This window comes from Cygnus atratus, chromosome 1, assembly GCF_013377495.2.
Source record: "Cygnus atratus isolate AKBS03 ecotype Queensland, Australia chromosome 1, CAtr_DNAZoo_HiC_assembly, whole genome shotgun sequence".
Taxonomy (NCBI): Eukaryota; Metazoa; Chordata; class Aves; order Anseriformes; family Anatidae; genus Cygnus; species Cygnus atratus.
In genome coordinates, this window is record NC_066362.1 from 100,636,826 (window position 1) to 100,655,472 (window position 18,647).

Consider the following 18,647-nt stretch of genomic DNA (forward strand, 5'->3'; position numbering starts at 1 on the left):
GGTTTCACCCAGGACCAGCTCCTGCTCAACCTCTCTGTGGCTTCTAATGATTTTAACATTAGAAAACCTGTTCTAGTTAGTTGGCTGGTCCTCTCCCCTACACAGCACAAGGTAGGGAATGTCACCTGGAGGTTTTTTCAAAAAAATTTCGGAACATTTTTTTAGAGAAAAAAAACCAAAAACCTTCATTAAAGACTTCCAGTGTTATGATAGATCCCTATGCAAGTTTTTCATGTGATTAATCTATCCCACTTTTCATATTTTACACTATTTCTGTGTGGAATTTGTTCTTCAAGCTTCAGCTCCTATCCATTGGATCTGGAGTCTTTGGCTTGTAGATTAAAGAGCCCTCTGCTATCAGAAATCTTCTTCCTTTGTAATACTCCTAGGCCATGGTTATCACCTTTTAACCTTTTCTCTGATAAGCTAAATATATTGAGCTTCTTAAAGCTGTTATTGTAAAAGGGGAGTGGAGTTATCAGACCTCATATCTTCCTTATTGTTCTTTTTAGGAAGTTTTCAATTTGTCAGCATCCTTTCTGAAGTACGCAGGTTAAAACTGCACACACTACTCCCATAATGGTCCCGCCAATCCTGTATATAGTCAGGTAAAAATCATCTCTCTATTCCTGTTCTTGAAGAGTATTCCTGTCTTTATGCACTGGTGGATATCATTCATTCAGGAACGGCTCCCTTAGAAGTCTTGTGCTGGGAACTGTGTTCATTTTGCTATCAGTTGTTAATTACAAGACCTTTTCAGTGTTTCTGTTTATCCTTGAATCTTCATCCGTGAAAGCATTCTACATTCTTCTGTTCTTCATGTAAAAATCTTCCATAATTAAAATGCTTGTCTTTTATGCAAGCTTATTGCCACAGTAATGCTGACTGGTTTGTGCCAGAGTTTCCAATCCATCATTTACGGTATAACCTGCCTCAGCACCACCTGTAAACTTTACCCATGTTTCTGCAAACTTTGTTCAGCCGATGCCTTCACCAGCTACCATGTTCTATGTTGTCTCTCAGTGGTGAGCTTTGGGGTACTTACTTTTTGGCAGTGGATCCACGCACAAGGTCTTTTTGACAGGACAGGTCATGCTATGCCATAGCTGTGCACCAAGTTTCAGCCCACAGGTTGTCAAGCGCTGCTTTACAGAGATTACCCCAGGCATTAAAAATATCTCGGGCAGTGGTTTCACTTGCCATCGTGCCTTTTCCCCTGGCAGTCCAGTCTGGGCTTAATCCGGTAAAAACCATGCCTACAGGTTCAGCTGGCCACTTGAAAGGTGGAGGCCTAGATCTGTGATTCTGTAAGGCAGATTATGTATCTGTAGATGGCAGCATTTTGGCACGAATTGGTTGCTTCAAATTCTTTGTGGATCAGGGAGAGTTCTAGGTGTTTGTGATTTCAAGTATTTTGTTGTATCATGACCTTGACTCAGCCATAATCATCATGTTTTGTGATTTCATAAAATCATAAGAACTAAAGCCATTGTTCACCATGAACTTGGTGATATACATAAGACAAAAATCTCTACTTCCCTCCCAAGGGTGGTTCAGTGCTTGCACAGGTTCCCAGGGGGGCTGTGGAAGCTCTTCTCTGAGATGTTCATGACAACCTCACGTAGCTTTGCATTTTGCTATGAACAGGGGGCTTGGGTGGAGACCTCCGGAGATCTTTTCCCTTGTAAACGTTCCTGTGACACACTGTTGGGTTTCCCTTCTCTCAGCCCTACAGTGAGGGCAGGATCATCTCGCTTGGCTAGTTCCGTAGACCAAGGACAAGCTGTGGGATCCCAAGCAAGGGAGTGACTCAAAGTTTATCATTGTCTTAGACCTGCTGTACAACTCTTCACGTGCCCACCTCCTTGGCCCTATTTCTCTCCCTCCCTTCTGCATCATCTGTCCGTCTTCTTCCCGTTCAGTGCCTTGGCCTTTGCACAAATGTCTGTCACGTTGGCTTCGCTGTTGGTCACAAACTCCTAGAAACAGAGAATCAAAAAGGTGTATTTGTTAATAATAAAGATTTTATTTTGCCTTTGTTACGCTCTAGGGAAAGCTGTTTCAGAGCTTCACCAAATGTCTAAAAGTCTTCTGATTTCCATCTTAAAATTGTCGGTGGCTTTTTTATACCCATTGGTTCTTATACCAACCTTCTCCCTTAGCTTAAGTGCCCCTTCTAACTACCTTGCGTTTAATTTTTGTTGTTTTGCAGACAATAATTGCATCTCCTCAGCTTTTATATTGTTCTGTTAATAAATTAATGTCTTTATAGGTCTTGTACGTAACAGAGAGACTCTTTGTGTCCCTCAGCATTCTGGAAACTGCTTTCTGTACCTTCTGTAATCCACTTTCATCTTTCCTGGTGCTGGTTGACCAAAGGATCACGTGGGCTACCAGGGTATGTCTTACAAGTCCAGTGCTCCTTGGCATTAATACGTTTTTACTCATTGCTTGATAATACTTGTCTGATGCCTTCAAAGTAACAGTGCTCCCCATAGCTCTCCTGTGATTAATACATCCCTCTCCTCTTCAGCATTCCCTACTGATGAGCAGAAGTTCTTGTGGCAGATGTGTTTGTTGCTTCTCCTCGGTGTATCACTTAGCTCTTACTGCTGCTGAACTTTTTAAAAAAATACCAATGACTGCTTCGTCCAGAGCCCACTGCTCCAGCAGTGGTTACTGTCAAATACCTAGGAAAAAGTGTAAGTTAAGGCAAGTTTATATGCTATTTTCCTCTGATACTCCTACAGCTTCCAGCCATTTCCAGTTATTCCCTCTTGCATGAAATTCTCCAGTCTCCCCTTGAGTCCATGCAAACTTATGGCACCGACGATGTCCTTTGATGAGAAATTATGCAGTCAACCGTTCATTTCAAGAAGAACAATCTCTTTCTGTTTTGAACTTCGTAGCATTATTTGATGGTCCTCAGTTCTTGTAATGGAAAAGACAGTGAATATTTCATAACCAACCTCTACTTTTCATTACTTTTCATATGTGGCTTTACAGACCTTGATCACATTCTCAGTAACCTTTTTTTCTGGACAAAGATGCTTAGCTCACTCAGTCTAGCTCACTCAGTCATGCCTTTTCATTGCCCTTTCTAGTTTCCGTGGAAAGAGTAGAACTGCGTGCATGTTTCAAGATATGAGAAAACCATGGGTTTATGCAAGTGCACAATGGCATTCTCTGTTTTGTTTTCAGTTCATTTCCCAGGAATTTCTGCCATGTAGTTTGCTCTCTTGATGGCTGCTGAATGCCAAAGTGACATTTTCATGGATCTGCCTCTCATACCCCAAGGGTATCACTGTTGAGTGGCACTGGTCAGTTCAGAGTCCGTCATTTTATATGTGGAGATGGCGTTGTTTTTTTCTCCGTGTACATTGCTTTATATTTGCCTAGATGGAAGTTCACATGCCATTTATTTGCCCAGTCACTCCTCCTGGAAAATCCTTCTACAGTTCTCCACAGTCAGCTCTCATCCTTTCTTCCATCTATACTGATACTTTCAGCACTTCGTTCATTCAAATCCATTTACAGAGTTTGATCCTTTTAGCTCCTGAGCTTTTCTCCGGCTCTTCTCCACGCTGACTAGTTTGCCTGGGACTGAGGGTCTGAGCAGAGAATCATATCCTGGCCCGGGCCTCCCTCTGCCAGCTTCAGAACAATATATGTCTTTGCAGAAAGGAATGACCATGCTTGACATTCATTGGCCTGTTCCGGAAGGGTTGGATGGATGGTATGGCTGTGTTCTTATGTATGTCCTGCAGCTGCTAAGTTATCAGCAATCTGCCTCAGTAAAGACTTGGCAGCAGAAGTTTGGAACCATGATAGGTCAACAGGTGTATAACTTCCATGTACCAGCAATTTGGAACTACGGTACGTGGAGCCATGGTCACAAGCTGCAACAAGGAATTTATAGCTGAACATAAGGAACCCCTTCCCCTGCCTCCAAGGGTATTTCGGCACTGAAATGGGTGTCCCAGGTCAGCTGGGGAAGCTGCACTCTTTGCCTGGAGAAAGCCCTGGGCAACCCCATCTAAATTTGGTGCCAGCCCATCCCATCTGTGAGCAGGGGTTTGGAGTAGAGGCCTCCAGAAGGACCTTCCACCTGAAATCTTATCTGTCCCTGGGCAGCTGGCCTCTGATGTCTTTGAATGATTTACTTTGCATTCCTTAGTAAAGGGAAATTTATATAGAGAGAGCGGGAGGTTATTTGTTACAGTAGACCCTTAAACAGTTCCAGAGATAAGGTTTACTCAGGCATTGCAAATACAGAAGGTGCTACGCTTCCTAAAATAATGAACATGGAGAGTGTGGTGTGTCCTTTCTCTGAGTCATGTGTTGGCCTCCATCCCACTTCCAACGTTGCATTTTGTGGTCCTCCACTGGCCTCTGCCAGCCTGTATCTCCAAGTGATCCAGAGCCCCTCCTCTGGGGAGGCTGTATAATTCTACTGAGATTTTGAAGTAAATCTGTTGCATACTTACAGTCATTTTAGTGTGCCCTCAGGAATCATTTTACGATTAATGTAACCTTCTTTAGTACATCCAACCTTCATTTAGTGAATCAAATTTTATTTTCAGTTGCTTTTGCAAAAATTAATATCCTCTTCTATACTGTAAATTAAGCTATTGTTAAATGCATGAATGTTTTTATTATTTATTACCTCACTCTAGCTCTAATTGTTTTCATCTATTACACTCTGCTCATCAGAAAATGTTTTTTATTCTCAGATACGTTTTTCGTTGAATGGAAGTTCCAGAATTACAGCTTTCATGCTCAAGCTAACATTTTAACACCTCATGGTTGCGCAGGATTAAGAAAAGAAAATGTTAATGTAGACTTAATAGAAAGTAAACTGGCTTTATCTCCTTAGGCTGGAGGCACTATGAAAGTTTATCTTTTAGCACTCTTATCTGGCATCATTTCTTGAAACGGGAGCATTTTAATTTTCATTTACTATTTTACAGTGGCGTGACAAGTGAATTTGTCAACAAGTACTGTTGTTATGGAACACAAGGGCCAAACCTGTTGGCTGAGGTTGAGCTCCACCTTCGTATGGGAGGTATTATTGTAGACATACGTAGGTAGATCTAAACCCTAGAGTGTTCGCTCACATTGTGTATTAAAATATGTGTAATTTAACCTTCGGAACAGAATGAAGTTTCTGAAAATGCACGTTTATATATACTGGCTAAGTTTATTTTAAAACATTCCGTAGTGACCCATTTTATGTGATATTTTGGTGAATTTAGTTTACCTAGAAGAATGCAATGAAATTCCAGCACATCGCTAACATAAAACTGATTTATTTACAGAAGATGACAAAAATTGAAAACCGTCTCTGTTTTTATACAGAATTCACACACTCTGAGCACTAACAGCAGTTTCCACGTCCGTCGCAGGTGGTGGTTGCGTGGCATTTCAGTCTACATTTTCCATGCAACACAGTGCTGCCAAGCCTCCCTGCAGAGGTGGTGTGATGCTCCCATCCGGTGTGTGCGTCTGAGTTGCTCTGGGCATGGCCCTCCCAGCTCGTTGATCCTGGGGTGCAGGTGTGCAGGAGTCCCTTACAGGAGCAGACCACACTTGGTGTGTTGGCTGTGGCTGACCGTAGCTCAGGCTGCTGCCTGCCCTGATGAGCATTGCAGTGTCCTGGGCGTGCAGAGAGGTGCAGGCGGCTGGGGAAGCGTGCAGCAGGAGGTGGGGGCTGGAAATGGGCAGAGAGGCTGGAGAGGGTCAGGGAAAAGCATAGCTGATTTGGTACAAAACTCCTGGCAGTTCGGGTGGGGAAAGCTGTAAACTAGCTCGCTGCCTTCAGCCTGGGCTCAAGATGGATCCCCCAGTTTCACAGTAACGTTGAAGAGAGGGATGAGGTTAAACCTCTCCCACTGGACAAGAATCGTAACTGGAGTATGATTATTTGACCAGGTCTGCGATGTTACTCCTTCACTAATCTGTTCTCCAGCCTGAGTTCACAGCCCCTGCAACCAGGTGTTGTAATTACTCTGTAGGAGACAGAAAAATGCCTGTATCAATAACTACCTTTCATTCAGTGTCACATAAACAATTTTCTTCACAACAAAAGTTACTACATAAAAAAAATGAAAAAATGCAAGTCATGGGAATGTTCACAACCAAGATAGTATTAGCCACAAACATTTGCCCACTGCCATCTTGGTATTCTACCATTTTGGCATCCTCATCTGTTAATTCAAACAAACATTTTCACTTTTACAATAGAGTCACACTTAGTGTACATATCAGAGGATTGACAACAAGACTGTGACATGCAACCTGAACCCTGACCTACTCATTTATTGCTATCTATCACTGAACACAGCACCTTTTCCCTTCCCTCTCTCCTGCATGCCCTATGGTGAAACACCAGGGTCTGAGCATGAAGTCAGGTAATTAGCCGTTCAGAAATGTCGTACGTCAGGATGTCTAACTGCAGTACTGTAGATAAAACTTTATATTTTCAAGGTACTACGCAGCTGTTAACCTCAATTAAATCTCAGAATCTTAATTTTATAGATAAGGGAAATGGGGACAGGAATTAAAAATGTGTTGCCTGGGATCACTACTCACTGGGTGGTGTAAGATGCGTCAGCTACTGACTTCCCACCCTCAAGTGCATGTCTCCTGGCTATACTGCTCCAGTGGGCTCTCACTTCTGAGGGATCCATTGGGTGTCATTCCATCTTACTTTCAGGACGCTTGCCAGCATCTGCAATGTGTTACAAAGCAGCTGTGTTCATTTTGCCACCCTGGTCCCTCCCTCCAGTGCTGACCTGTCCCTTTAGAGAAGGAGGGAGAGAAAAACAGGGATGTGAACATGGGAGCTAATGAATTAGAGAGGAGAATCAGTTTAATTCTGCTAAAAGACCAGATTAATTTTGTTAAGCTGATGAAGTAACAGTTGTGGTAGCTCTCTTTCCTAAGTGGTGTGGATACTGGGAGCCTTCAGCCCTCCCTTCTCCTGCCATTACACCCAGGCAGGACTAGCTGGACCTCAGCTGGCATTTAACCTTCTCAAGCAGACTAGAGCCCCGCAGTTGGGCTGCCTGTGCTGGAGCTGACCCTTCTGTTGGGCACCAGCCAAAGTGACAAAGCCCTTCAGCCCTGGGTGGATCCTGGGGGCATCTCCCAGGCTTCCCTGTCTCCCTTGAAATTGTCTCCCTGCTTAGCTGGGGTCGTAAATGACAAACAGGCAATACCCATATGCCCCCAAATACCATCCTAGACAAACTGGTACTGTTTCCCTTTCCTATGCTTCTGCCGCCATCTATAAACATTTATTTTCTCAGAACCTCAATCTAACGTGTAAGTGCTATACTGAACCAGGGACAAACATTCACGCAACTTTCTGAGAAAGAGGCACTCCACACTGCAGCCTGCGAAGAGTTTATCGGGTCCCACAAGAGCAGAGCAGCCCCTGATCTGGACAGTCCTCCTGGGGTGAGAACCGTCTGGAGCTGGTGGGGAGGAGGAGTGGGATCCATTTTGGATGACACATGGGGGATGCCTGTTGAGCGTGCAGGAGGCTGTACCAGGGCTTGCAGGAGAATATGGAGGGGGCTTGGCAGTGCGCCAGACTGAGCTGGGTTATGTGAAACACAAACAGAAAATAGCAATTCGCAGTGCCTCATAACTCAATCAAACCTATAAAGGGCTTCACGAGGCCAGGAAAAGGTTATCCATTTGGGCAGCACCACTGCCAAATATTTCCTTTCCAAAACCACAGAGCGGTAAGAACTCATGAGGCATTTAGAGGGATCGTCTGTAGTGGGAAGAGTTAAGTGTAACCCAGGTTTTGCCACTTTATTAATTGTCAGGGCTCATACTGCTTTTATTTCACACACGTTCAGATTAGAAGCAGCGCTGTGATCCTCTGCTCTGACCTCTGACATAGCTGATGCTATGCCGAGCCAAATAACGCATGGGTCAATTCTGCTTTAGAAAAGCCTTAACCCTCTAAGTAGCAGAAACTTCTGCCCCGGTGATTAATTATTGTCTACTGAAATGTACCTGTTTGCTTCTGGCTTTGTTTGGTACTGTGTATGCGGCAGCTGAGAAAAATACTGGGTTGGTATTTCCTTTAAAAAGGGAAGTTTCAGTAAGTGGTTGCCTGCATATTATTTCTCTGATTTACTTCTCTGGACAGAAGACCATCATTGTTGTTCTGGAGCTACTGGATAGCCAAAGTGAGACCTCTGCACCCCGTTACAATGCCCAGAGTGGGAGCTGCGAGTGGCATCACTGCTGAATGTGAAATAAAGAGCAGCAACGTGTCAGTAATACGCTGTTGCTAGTGCTGTGCATTCAGTCGGAGCCGAGCCGATACCAGCAGGCTGCCAAGATGGCGTGCGCTGAGGTTGTGTTCAGCTAGGGTCACCTTACCGTGCTTGTTTCATGTCAGAAATGTTAATTCTAGATGCTTATCTAGAATAGGGTATAGCATCAGTGTAACTGGCTGAATTAGCAACCAAAGACCAAGTGATGTCAGAAAAGCAAGGCTTCAAAAGATGTCAGTTCACAGGGATCAGGAGAGTGCTCTGTCTCCACTAGGTCAGTTTTCAAGCAATGTGAACTATTTTTCTATTAAAGAAGAGGTCTGAGCTAATGAATTGTTGTGTGGGGGAATTAACGCTGGATGAGTCCCCTGTGGCTTTCATGGTGAGGGTCAAATAAAATATTAATGAAATTAAAACAAACAATCCCCCGTTCTTCCCAAGTACCTTCTGTATGAGTATGTCTCGGTGCTGGCCAAGGAAGTTGAGGAACCCCATAAGAGGCAGGTCGGGGTAATTACTTCCTTTTTACAGAAAGGGAGATGGAAGCAGTGGAAAGCGGTGACCCTGGTGCCACACAGCTCAGCAGCAAGGCTGCACAGCAGCATCAGGGGCTTTCCCATCCCATGCCTTTCCTTTGATCCCTGGGTCCAGCTCCCTTTTGAGAGAAATGCATCTAGACTCCAGCACTGGCTGGCTAGAAGCCGATCTTTTCAGATCTGGCGTGGCCTCTAGGAGTCCCAGCCTTCGGGTGGTCTTACACTTCTTCCAAATGCTTGCAGAGCAGAGCATATAACCCAAAAGATGTGGGTGAGTATGTTCTCCTGATGCCTCATCCATGGGACACGTTTCATTCTCTTGCAGATTGTCCATCCCAGATGCTGAGTAAGGGAGCTCATACAACAGGCTGAGGGAGGGCAGTGTCTTTGGTTCCCCCTCTGCCGTATGGGGCAATGCAAAGGGTCCTGAGCTGGAGCCATGCAAACTAACTTCGGTAGCAGCAGTACTGAAACACCCCAGCCCAGTTCCCGGGCTAACACAATCATGGTGCTTTCATACTGTGAACTAGGAGCTGTGTGGCATCATGAGGTGTTAAATATCTAAATATCCGTGCTTTCAGGACACAGCACAAATCTGCAAGTTTATTCAGAGGGAGCTTGGAAATCTTCCTCCTGTTGCAAAGTGCAAGGATGTGCTGCGCATTTCTGGTAACAACCCAGTGTATGGGGAGGAAGGAGGCCTAAGGAGATGCTCCAACCTAAACAGTGTTGATTCTGTTTGCGTCATGCAAAATCAAAGCTAAATGCATATTCTTGTACCTATTCGTGTACTTTGAACACTGAACAGCATGAGCAGGACTCGTCACATTTTCTGCATAACATGCTGGTACATGTGTGCATGTGCATATGCTCTGGGGAGGCCAGGGCTGTACAATACTCTTTGCAGCAAAGACCTCTGGGGGCTCATTACACAGAGTTAGCTAATGACAGCACATGGCCAGTTAGTGTAACTTAATGCACTGACGACGAGTGCAAAAAGGGACTTCTGAAGTTAGAAAAATAGCCATTAGGATCTCTTTAAAGCATTCTCCTATTATATTTTTTTATCATCTCTCTCTTTTAAGATCAAATAAACAAGGAAATGGAAATGCTAAAATGTTTTCAGGGAAAAATCAACATACTGATAACCATTCCTCCCTGCTTCCTCCAAAAAGTTATTGTTGCATCACGACTGCCTTGCATTGTGTGTATCAATCCTAGAAATTGGAAATCAGAGATGACAGCAGCCAAATCTTTTCCCCTACTGATGGGAAAGTTTATTGCATTCTTGGTAAAGATCCTTGCATCTGTGAACAATAACAAAAGAAACAGTAATAATTTTGTCATACTTCTATAACAAACCACAAAAGGGTGTCCCACACAGTATACTCACTCTTTCTCCCCTCCCATCTCCTTGTCTGCCTTTCAGTACACACCAGAATCTTGTTGCAGCGCTGGTGTAAGCCCTCCGTTCCAGAAGACTTGCTCTTCTCCATCTCAGTCTCCCCAGGAAGAGCAGAAGGGAGCTGCAGAGCAATAAAAATTTATGTTTTCATCAAACCGGGCCAAGGAGAATGGGGGTCCCGCACCCAAAAGAATGAAGACACGACAGAACAAGGACTCGGTACTTGGGGTGGGAGAGGGAGCTGGGAACCCAGCAGGAGCAGTGGGGTGGGACTGAGGTTCACAGCAAAGACAGTGACCATGAGTTTGGTAGGGTGGAGTGCCAGGGCCATGGGTTCAGGGCTTTGGGAGGCTAGGAGACAGGGCAGGAGTAGAGCGAGGTGCAAAGCAGGACTGATCTAATCATCCCTCTCTAGATGTCAATGCGGAGTGGACGGAAGAAAGAGACTCCAGGGCCCCGAGAGGAGCTCAGGTCACGGGGTCGAGCTTCCCCCGGTGGCGTCAGCACCTCCAGCAGCGATGGCAAAGCTGAGAAGTCCCGACAAGCGACAAAGGTAGTATAAGCTAGTAGGCAGGCATGGGGGGGATCCAGCCATGCGTACCATATGAGATCTACTATGCAACCCATGCTGCGTTAGCTACCTGGAATGGGTGGGAGCCCTTCTTTTGTCCTCAGCACCCTGTACTTCCCAATATTTCCTACAAACCAGTTTTCAGTCTCACCTGCCCTTTTTAATACTGATTTTTGCCTTTCTCTGGCTCGCTACGACATCCTACTGTCCATGCCCCACTGTCTGCTAAGCTATGCAACGCAGGTGTCGTGGTGGCTGTATCTCGCCTGCTGCAGGCTGGGAAGGCCTGGCAGGATGGGAAGTTTTCCTGTGGCCCTCCCACCCCCCTGTTCTCCTTCTCTCCCTTACAGAAAGGCCGGGTGGAGGAATCCTGCACTCCCAAAGGCAGCAAGCAGGGGCGAACGGAAGAGATCTCGGAGAGCGAGGGGGAGGACAGCAATGCTCCCAAAAAGACCAAAACTGAGGTGAGTTCTGACTGCAGTGGTTACTGGCACACACTGGGCCCTACCTGTGCTGCTCACACCTGCCTAGCTTGAGATTCTGGCTGCTGGGGAGCCCTGGCAACTCAAGTTTTGCTCTACAGGTCTTACACAGGCAGAGCCTAAGTGACACGTGGCTGGCTGCAGAAAAGCCACCAAAAGCGATAACCGAGCAGATGAAGGTTCTCTTTCTTTATTTAGCCTTGTCTGAGGGGGACTGCTGCGTGCCCTGCCTTCCCCGGCTCTGTGGCAGGAGCTGGGTCACCCACTGGCTCTGCATGCAGCTTTCGGTCAGGTTGGACTCTACCTCTATTCCTCCAACAGAATAACGTAAACCACAGATGCTTAAGCCATGGCAGGCTCCAGGTGGTGGTTGTACCAGTCCCGAAATGTGCAAAATCTGCTCACACCTGCGTGATGCATAGTTAAAGCAGGGCTTTTCTGAAAGGCCAACGCTGGGCTGAGTCAGTGATCGGGCAGTTGGAGGAAGCCTCCGGCTCTTGTAGGGAACTGGAGCAGGGAACTGGAAGCACAGAAGTGCTGGTAAGGAGTGAGGCAGAGAGAGGACATGCTCAGGGGGGCAACGGGGAACGGGTCTCCTTGCCGAGGAAGGGAGGTGATGAGGAAAGCCCTGCATGAAGGAGAAGAGCCACTGTGGGTCTAGGGGCTGTGCTGGCAGCACTACCTCCCCTTGCTGTTCGTGTGTGCAGCTTTGTGCCACCTGGTGGTAGCACTGGGTTGTGCATTGGCCAGCGGCCTATTCCCGGTGGTGCTAGGACCTTTTATATGCGTTAATTCTCAGCCTCACCTGTAACAGTTACCTGCACCTCCGAATACAAGACACGCATCGCCTCCTCCCCAGGTGTGTGGTACACATGAAGTACCTGAGAGCACTGGAGCTGCTGCTCTGAGGAGAGGCAGGAGGTCTGGTGCTTTTTATGCCTTACCAGATGAAGTCTCCTTCCGTCCGTGTGCTTTTTTAGTCCCAGGGCTAGCAGATGAAGGTCAGAGTTATAAGTGTTGTGTGTGGTCTGGGAGACCGCATAACTTCTCCTTCCTCGTTCTGCTTCAGGAGTTACCCTGTCCTCCATCCCCGTCCGATGTTGACAGCCTCGACGGCCACAGCTTCAACGATGAGATGAGCAGTGACCCACGGGACATCGACCAGGATAACAGGAGCACCTCGCCCAGCGTCTACAGCCCTGGCAGTGTGGAGAATGATTCCGACTCCTCCTCCGTGCTGTCCCAGGGACCGTCTCACTCCTACCACCACCCTCCGCTCTTCCCCCAGAGCCCTCCGGTTGCCCCCCCTCCCGACAACCTGGCCCGTCCACCTGAGCCTGGCTTTGGTCTGCCAGGGGAGGTCCACCCCCAGGGCCCTCCCGTGGGCCCCTACCACTCCCAGCTGGAGGGCCAGGCCTCCCGAATTTTCCAGGCTCAAGCCCCACAGACACCCACCTCCTCCTCTTCTGCGGTTGCAGCCTCTTCTGCCCCCTCCTCCTCCTCCTCTTCCTCCTCCTCCTCTTCCTCTTCCTCCTCCTCCACCCACGCTCCTCTCTATCCCACAGCCAATGTGGTTCAGGTTGGGGCCAAAATTGCCAGCGGAGCAGGGGGCCTCTCAGCATCAGGGGGTCGCGAGCAGACCCTTGGCACCAAGCACAACCCACCGCCCACCACCCCTATCTCCCTGGCATCGGTGGTTGGGGGGCTGCCACCTCAAAAGACCTCCCCAGTCAACCCTCCGGCTGCCCCCCCGGCCTCGGCACCTTCCTTCCCCCACGTCTCCGCCAACCTGCCACCCCCGCCGGCCCTGCGCCCGCTGAACAACGTGGGGGCCACCTCCAGCTCCCCGGGGATGGCGGGGCAGGCTCTGAGCGGGCACCTCCCGTCACCCCACAGCATGGGGCAGGACAAGGCGCAACCCCTGGCCCCCTCACGCTACCCCTACGCCCCTCCATCTCTGCCAACCTCCAGCTCCTCCGCCCAGTACCCTCAGCCCTCTCCAGCCCAGCCCCTGCCCAGTTACACGGCCTCCTACGGGCACTCCTTCCCCCCACCCAGCGGCCTCTCCGTGTCCAGCCAGCCCCCCAAGTACACCCAGCCCTCCCTTCCCTCCCAGCCTGTCTGGAGCCAGGGGCCACCCCCCTACAGCCGTCCCCTGGGCAATGCCAGCTCCCACCCCGCAGCCTCCTTCCCCAGTCAGTCTCCCCATCACCAGCAGCCGCCCCAGCAGCACCACCATGGCCATGGAAGTGGCGGGGGGGTCTCCCCAGCAGCAGCAGCGCCCCCCCCCCAGTCCTCTGGGGGCTATCCCCATGCCCTAGAGTCCAACAGCCATCACCCTTCTCATGCCACGTATGGGCTGCGCCTCTACCCTCCCCACAGCCAGGCCACTTACAGCCAGGCGCCCTCTGCCACCGCTCCTTCCTCCTCCTCCTCTTCTTCTTCCTCCTCCTCTTCCTCTTCTTCTTCCACCTCTTCCCAGGGAAGCTACCCCGCCATGTGCACTCACCCCCAGGGGCAGAGTCCTGCCACCTACACCTTCCCCCCACCGCCACCCCCTTCCCCAGCCCATGGGGCTGGCCCTCCAGTCACCTCTGCGGCCACCACCCTCTCCACCGTCATCGCCACCATGGCCTCCCCCTCCACGGCCCCCTACAAGACCATCTCACCCCCGGTGCCCCCCTCGGCCGTGGCCCCATATGGGAAGCGGGCGGCTTCCCCTGTCCCCACCTTCCAGCCCCCAGCGCCCTACAAGCCAGGCTCGCCCCCAGCCTCCTCGGCTGCCCCTTTCCGGGCAGCGACCCCTCCGGGCTACCGTGTGGCCTCCTCCCCAGTGGCCGGTGGCTACAAAGCCCCCTCACCAGCCCCACCTGCCCCACCGCTGGCGGGGAGCATGGCTGCCCCAGCCCCCCCGCCGCCCCCGCTGCCGCTCAGTGCTGCCCAGATCAAGCAGGAGCCGTCGGAGGAGTACGAGCCCCCTGAGAGCCCTGTGCCGCCCGCTCGCAGCCCCTCGCCACCCCCCAAGGTGGTGGATGTGCCAAGTCATGCCAGCCAGTCGGCCAGGTGGGGGCAGCGGGGTCCCCGTCCCCGTCCCCGTGCCCTGTCCCCCTGCCATACCGACACGCTTCCCTTCTCATTCCCAGGTTCAACAAGCACCTGGACCGCGGCTTCAACTCCTGCTCCCGCACAGACCTGTACTTCGTACCCCTGGACGGCTCCAAGCTGGCCAAGAAAAGGGCGGACTTGGTGGAGAAAGTGCGGAGAGAGGCTGAGCAGAAGGCGCGGGAAGAGAAGGAGCGGGAGCGGGAGCGAGAGCGAGAGAAGGAACGGGAGCGGGAGAAGGAGCGGGAGCTGGAGAGGAGCGTGGTAGGTGTGGTGGGGGCACAGCCGGTGCTCGAGGATGCCCTTGGTGGTTCCCCGCTGGGACCCTGATGTTGTTTCCTTTCTGTCTTGCAGAAGATGGCCCAGGAGGGCCGGCCGGTGGAGTGCTCGTCCCTCGGGCCTGTCCCCCACCGCCCCTCCTTTGAGCAGGGCAGCGCCGTCGCAACCGTGCCGCCCTACCTGGGCCCCGACACCCCGGCCCTCCGCACGCTCAGCGAATACGCGCGGCCCCACGTCATGTCCCCCAGCAACCGCAACCACCCTTTCTACGTGCCGCTGGGCGCCGTCGACCCGGGCCTGCTGGGCTACAACGTGCCGGCCATCTACAGCAGCGACCCAGCCACGCGGGAGCGAGAGCTGAGGGAGAGGGAAGCCCGCGAGCGAGACCTGAGGGACCGCGACCTGCGCGAGCGCCTCAAGCCTGGGTTTGAAGTCAAGCCAGCCGAGCTGGAGCAGCTCCACGCCGTGCCCGCTGCTGCCATGGATCCATTCCCACGCCACGGCGGGCTGAGTCTGCAGACGGCCCCCGGCCTTCATCCTGCCTTTCCCTTCCACCCAGGGCTGGGCCACTTGGAGCGGGAGAGGCTGGCGCTGGCAGCCGGCCCGACCCTGCGCCCCGACATGTCGTACGCCGAGCGCTTGGCGGCCGAGCGTCAGCATGCCGAGCGGGTGGCTGCTCTCAGCAACGACCCTCTGGCCCGGCTGCAGATGCTCAATGTGACACCCCATCACCATCAGCATTCCCACATCCACTCCCACCTCCACCTCCACCAGCAGGATGCCATACACGCAGGTAAGGACGGCGCAAAGCAGTGCTCTGCTTCCTGCCTTGCTCCGCTTCCCGCCCCCCTTGCACTCCTTCCTTCTGTCCTGGCAAAGCCCACATTCTGCTGACACAAGACTTTGAGGGCCCCAGATCCACATCTTCAGGCAGAGAAGGTCAACCTCGTGGTCATTTGGCCTCGTCCGCACTCCCAGTAAGACACCGACCTCAGAACTGAGGTGTAGTCCCATTTCCTCATCCTACAGGACAGCAAGGTAAAAGCAGTTTAGTGATGCAAATCTCATGGAAGCAAAGTCCAGACTACAATATAACAGAAAAAAAAAAAGTGCTGTGGCTGCTGAGGTACTGTGAGATGTCAGTGGGATCTGGTAGCTGAGTCGCAGACACCCATGCTAATCGTCCACAACTACTCAGAGATAGCAACAGGTACAAATTAATGGCCTGGCGGTGAGTCCAAAATACTGGAAAGAGTAGTGCAGACTTGCAGGTCCTTTCAGAATTGGCTCTAAGGAGCAGTACTTCTCCCTGAGGAATATGGGGACAGAGCTATGCCAGACTGCTTCGTGTGAAATTCAGTGCAGGCAAAGGGAGATGTTACTGCATTGCCTGGTGTTGAAGTCATTCATTCCACCCCTAACACAAAATGACCATCTCCATGTCTGTTTCATTGTTGTGCCTTCCCTGTGTGACTTACAAAGCATGGGACAAGTAGCTTTTGATGTCTTTTTCTTCCCAGCCTCAGCCTCTGTTCACCCCCTTATTGACCCACTTGCCTCGGGATCGCATCTCACTCGGATACCATACCCAGCTGGAACTATCCCCAACCCTCTTCTCCCTCACCCCCTACATGAGAACGAAGTGCTGCGCCACCAGCTTTTCGGTAAGAATGCTCGCGGGTTCTGCTGGTCTCCTTTGAAGAGCGTCAGCAGAGCTCCAAGGGGCAGGGTGGTCGCAAGGGGGTCGCAAGACCCGACGAAGGTTTATTATAGATAGACAGAGCTCTGGCGTGGCGTAGGACAGGCCTGCAGTATCAGGGGCTGAGCAAGTCCTGCACGTTGGCAGGGCTGGAAGAGTTAGTGCCATAGAGCCTCAACCGAGCTGTGGGACCACAGGCAAGGACGGAGCTGTTATATTAACTTGTTTATTCTCTCGTTTGTGGTTGCAGCTGCACCCTACAGGGACCTGCCGGGGTCTCTCTCTGCACCCATGTCAGCAGCACACCAGCTCCAGGCCATGCACGCGCAGTCAGCTGAGCTGCAGCGCCTGGCTCTGGAGCAGCAGCAGTGGCTTCACGCCCACCACCCTCTGCACGGAGTGCCGCTCCCCACGCAGGAGGATTACTACAGGTGCACGGACCCGCTCGCAGAACGCTCTTTGCTCACATGCTGGCCAGCCTTGGCCTGAGGAGGGCAGAAGTGGGGGGCCAGGGGCATGTTTCCCTGTAGGTGGGTGGCTCCAGCGTGGCCCCACGCTGGGTGCAGGGGTTGCTTGCTATGGGGCACAGCCCCGTAGGGGAGGTCGCTGTTGGCCAGAGGTTGTTGTGGGGTTTCAGCTCCTGTCCTCAGCAGGGGGGGAAAACCAGCGTGTTTCACACATGATAATGCGGTTGTGACTAACTGATACCTGTGCCAAAATACCAAACATTCACAAGGGCTGCATGCTTTTGCCAGGATGAGGCTTTCGCGAGTGCACAGGGAAGCACGTTGGGAGAGAAATGCAGTATTTTATGTTTTGGATAGCAGCTCTTCCCTGAAGGATTTGCAGGGTTTTCCAAACCTGCACTGTCATGCAGGACTAGGCTAGCAAAAGGCAGTGCACAATACTACATCTTTTATCCCTGTGTCTTCTCCCTCATAATCACCTTGTTCGTCTTTATCCTAGTCACCTGAAGAAAGAAAGTGACAAACCCCTTTAAATGGACTCCTACTGTCAACACGACATCCTCATGTCTTTCTCTGAAGAGGAGCAATCAATCAGCCAAATCCCGGGGGAGGGGAAGCTGCAGAGTTACACATCTTGATCCCACCATGCAGCAGACTGCAAGAGAGGATGGGACGAAAGTAGAGGATGGCATCCTGGGAGCAGAAAGTGGAGAAAAGAAAACAGGGAGGGATCGAAACGCCAGCGACAGACGCGAAATGATTGGCACGCGATTTCAGCACGGCTCTGAAGTGACTGAAACCAGCGTCGTAAAGAGCTCAAAAAGACAAAGACTGGTGTGAATCCAAGATTGCAGCAGCTCCATCCTTTGTTTTGAGGGAAGTTATGTTAAGTAAAAAGCGTAAAGCATTGCAGGACTTCACGTTCATGATGCAAAACCCAGCAGAGCCTTTTTTCAAGACGCCTCCTCCCCCCCCCACACACACACACTTTAGATGTAAGGTACTGCTTAGTGAGACAGAAAAACAAAGCGGAACTTTTCCAGCGTGGCTTCCAAATCTCCGAAATCCCTTCAGATGCAAACGCGGCATTACTGGACCCCTTCAAAAACGGCTTCTCTTGCCTGATGCCAAGGCGTTGGTCCCGGCCAACTGGGTGCCAAGCACCACGAGACTTGCCTGCAAGGTGTAGGGCTGCCTTCCCACACCTCGAGGGGACGGATACGGCCACGAGGTGCGAAGCACCACCACCGGACTCGTCAAGCAGCCACCACCCCTGTACCCTGCCAGCCCCACCGGGAGCGCCGATGGGGGCCTGCGAGGTCGCACCCCGGGACCGTCCCACCCCGAGGCCGCGGCGGCCCCCTTGCCCCTCGCCCCCCTTCTCCTCGGTGTACTTTAAGTCATGCACATCCTGTTATAGACGTGGCAGTTTTATGTAGCAACTTGTGACCCCCCCACCCCACCCCCTTACCCCCGCGTGCGTGTCCGACCTCACGGTTGTATAACCCGACCGGCCCCCGTATATATATATATATATATTTACTTATCCATTAAACGGAAGGAGAAAACCAACCGGCAGCGCAGCTGTGGAAACACACCCGCAACACCACCCCCCTACGCCCTCCCGATTCCTCCCCCCCCCAACCACATGCTAATAATTTATATATAAAAATATATATATGAAGCTCTTAAAAAAGCAAACAAATGAGCAAAACCAAACAAACAAAAACAAAAAAACAACAACAAAAAAAAACACCCTTCCGGAAACAGCCTCCGTTGTGTTCATTTATCGCAGCCGGGGGGGCCAGC

General features: G+C 50.9%; 1 protein-coding gene across 1 annotated transcript; it reads left to right on the forward strand.

Annotated features, from left to right (window-relative positions):
- The first annotated feature begins 10,415 nt into the window (after nt 1–10,415).
- Nucleotides 10,416–18,548, forward strand: ATN1 (atrophin 1). Its single transcript, XM_035545762.2, has 9 exons — nt 10,416–10,457; nt 10,654–10,791; nt 11,160–11,273; nt 12,361–14,354; nt 14,435–14,657; nt 14,748–15,465; nt 16,193–16,336; nt 16,622–16,802; nt 17,338–18,548. Exons 1-9 carry the CDS (start codon nt 10,431–10,433, stop codon nt 17,369–17,371), a joined length of 3,573 nt encoding a protein of 1,190 aa, XP_035401655.1. The 5' UTR covers nt 10,416–10,430; the 3' UTR covers nt 17,372–18,548.
- Nucleotides 18,549–18,647: the final 99 nt, after the last annotated feature.

Coding starts and splice junctions, on each gene's coding strand:
- ATN1 (XM_035545762.2), top strand. CDS start 10,431: ATGAAGACACGACAGAACAAGGACTCG. Junction 11,274..12,360: donor CCAAAAAGACCAAAACTGAG/GTGAGTTCTGAC, acceptor GTTCTGCTTCAG/GAGTTACCCTGTCCTCCATC. Junction 16,803..17,337: donor ACGCAGGAGGATTACTACAG/GTGCACGGACCC, acceptor TCTTTATCCTAG/TCACCTGAAGAAAGAAAGTG.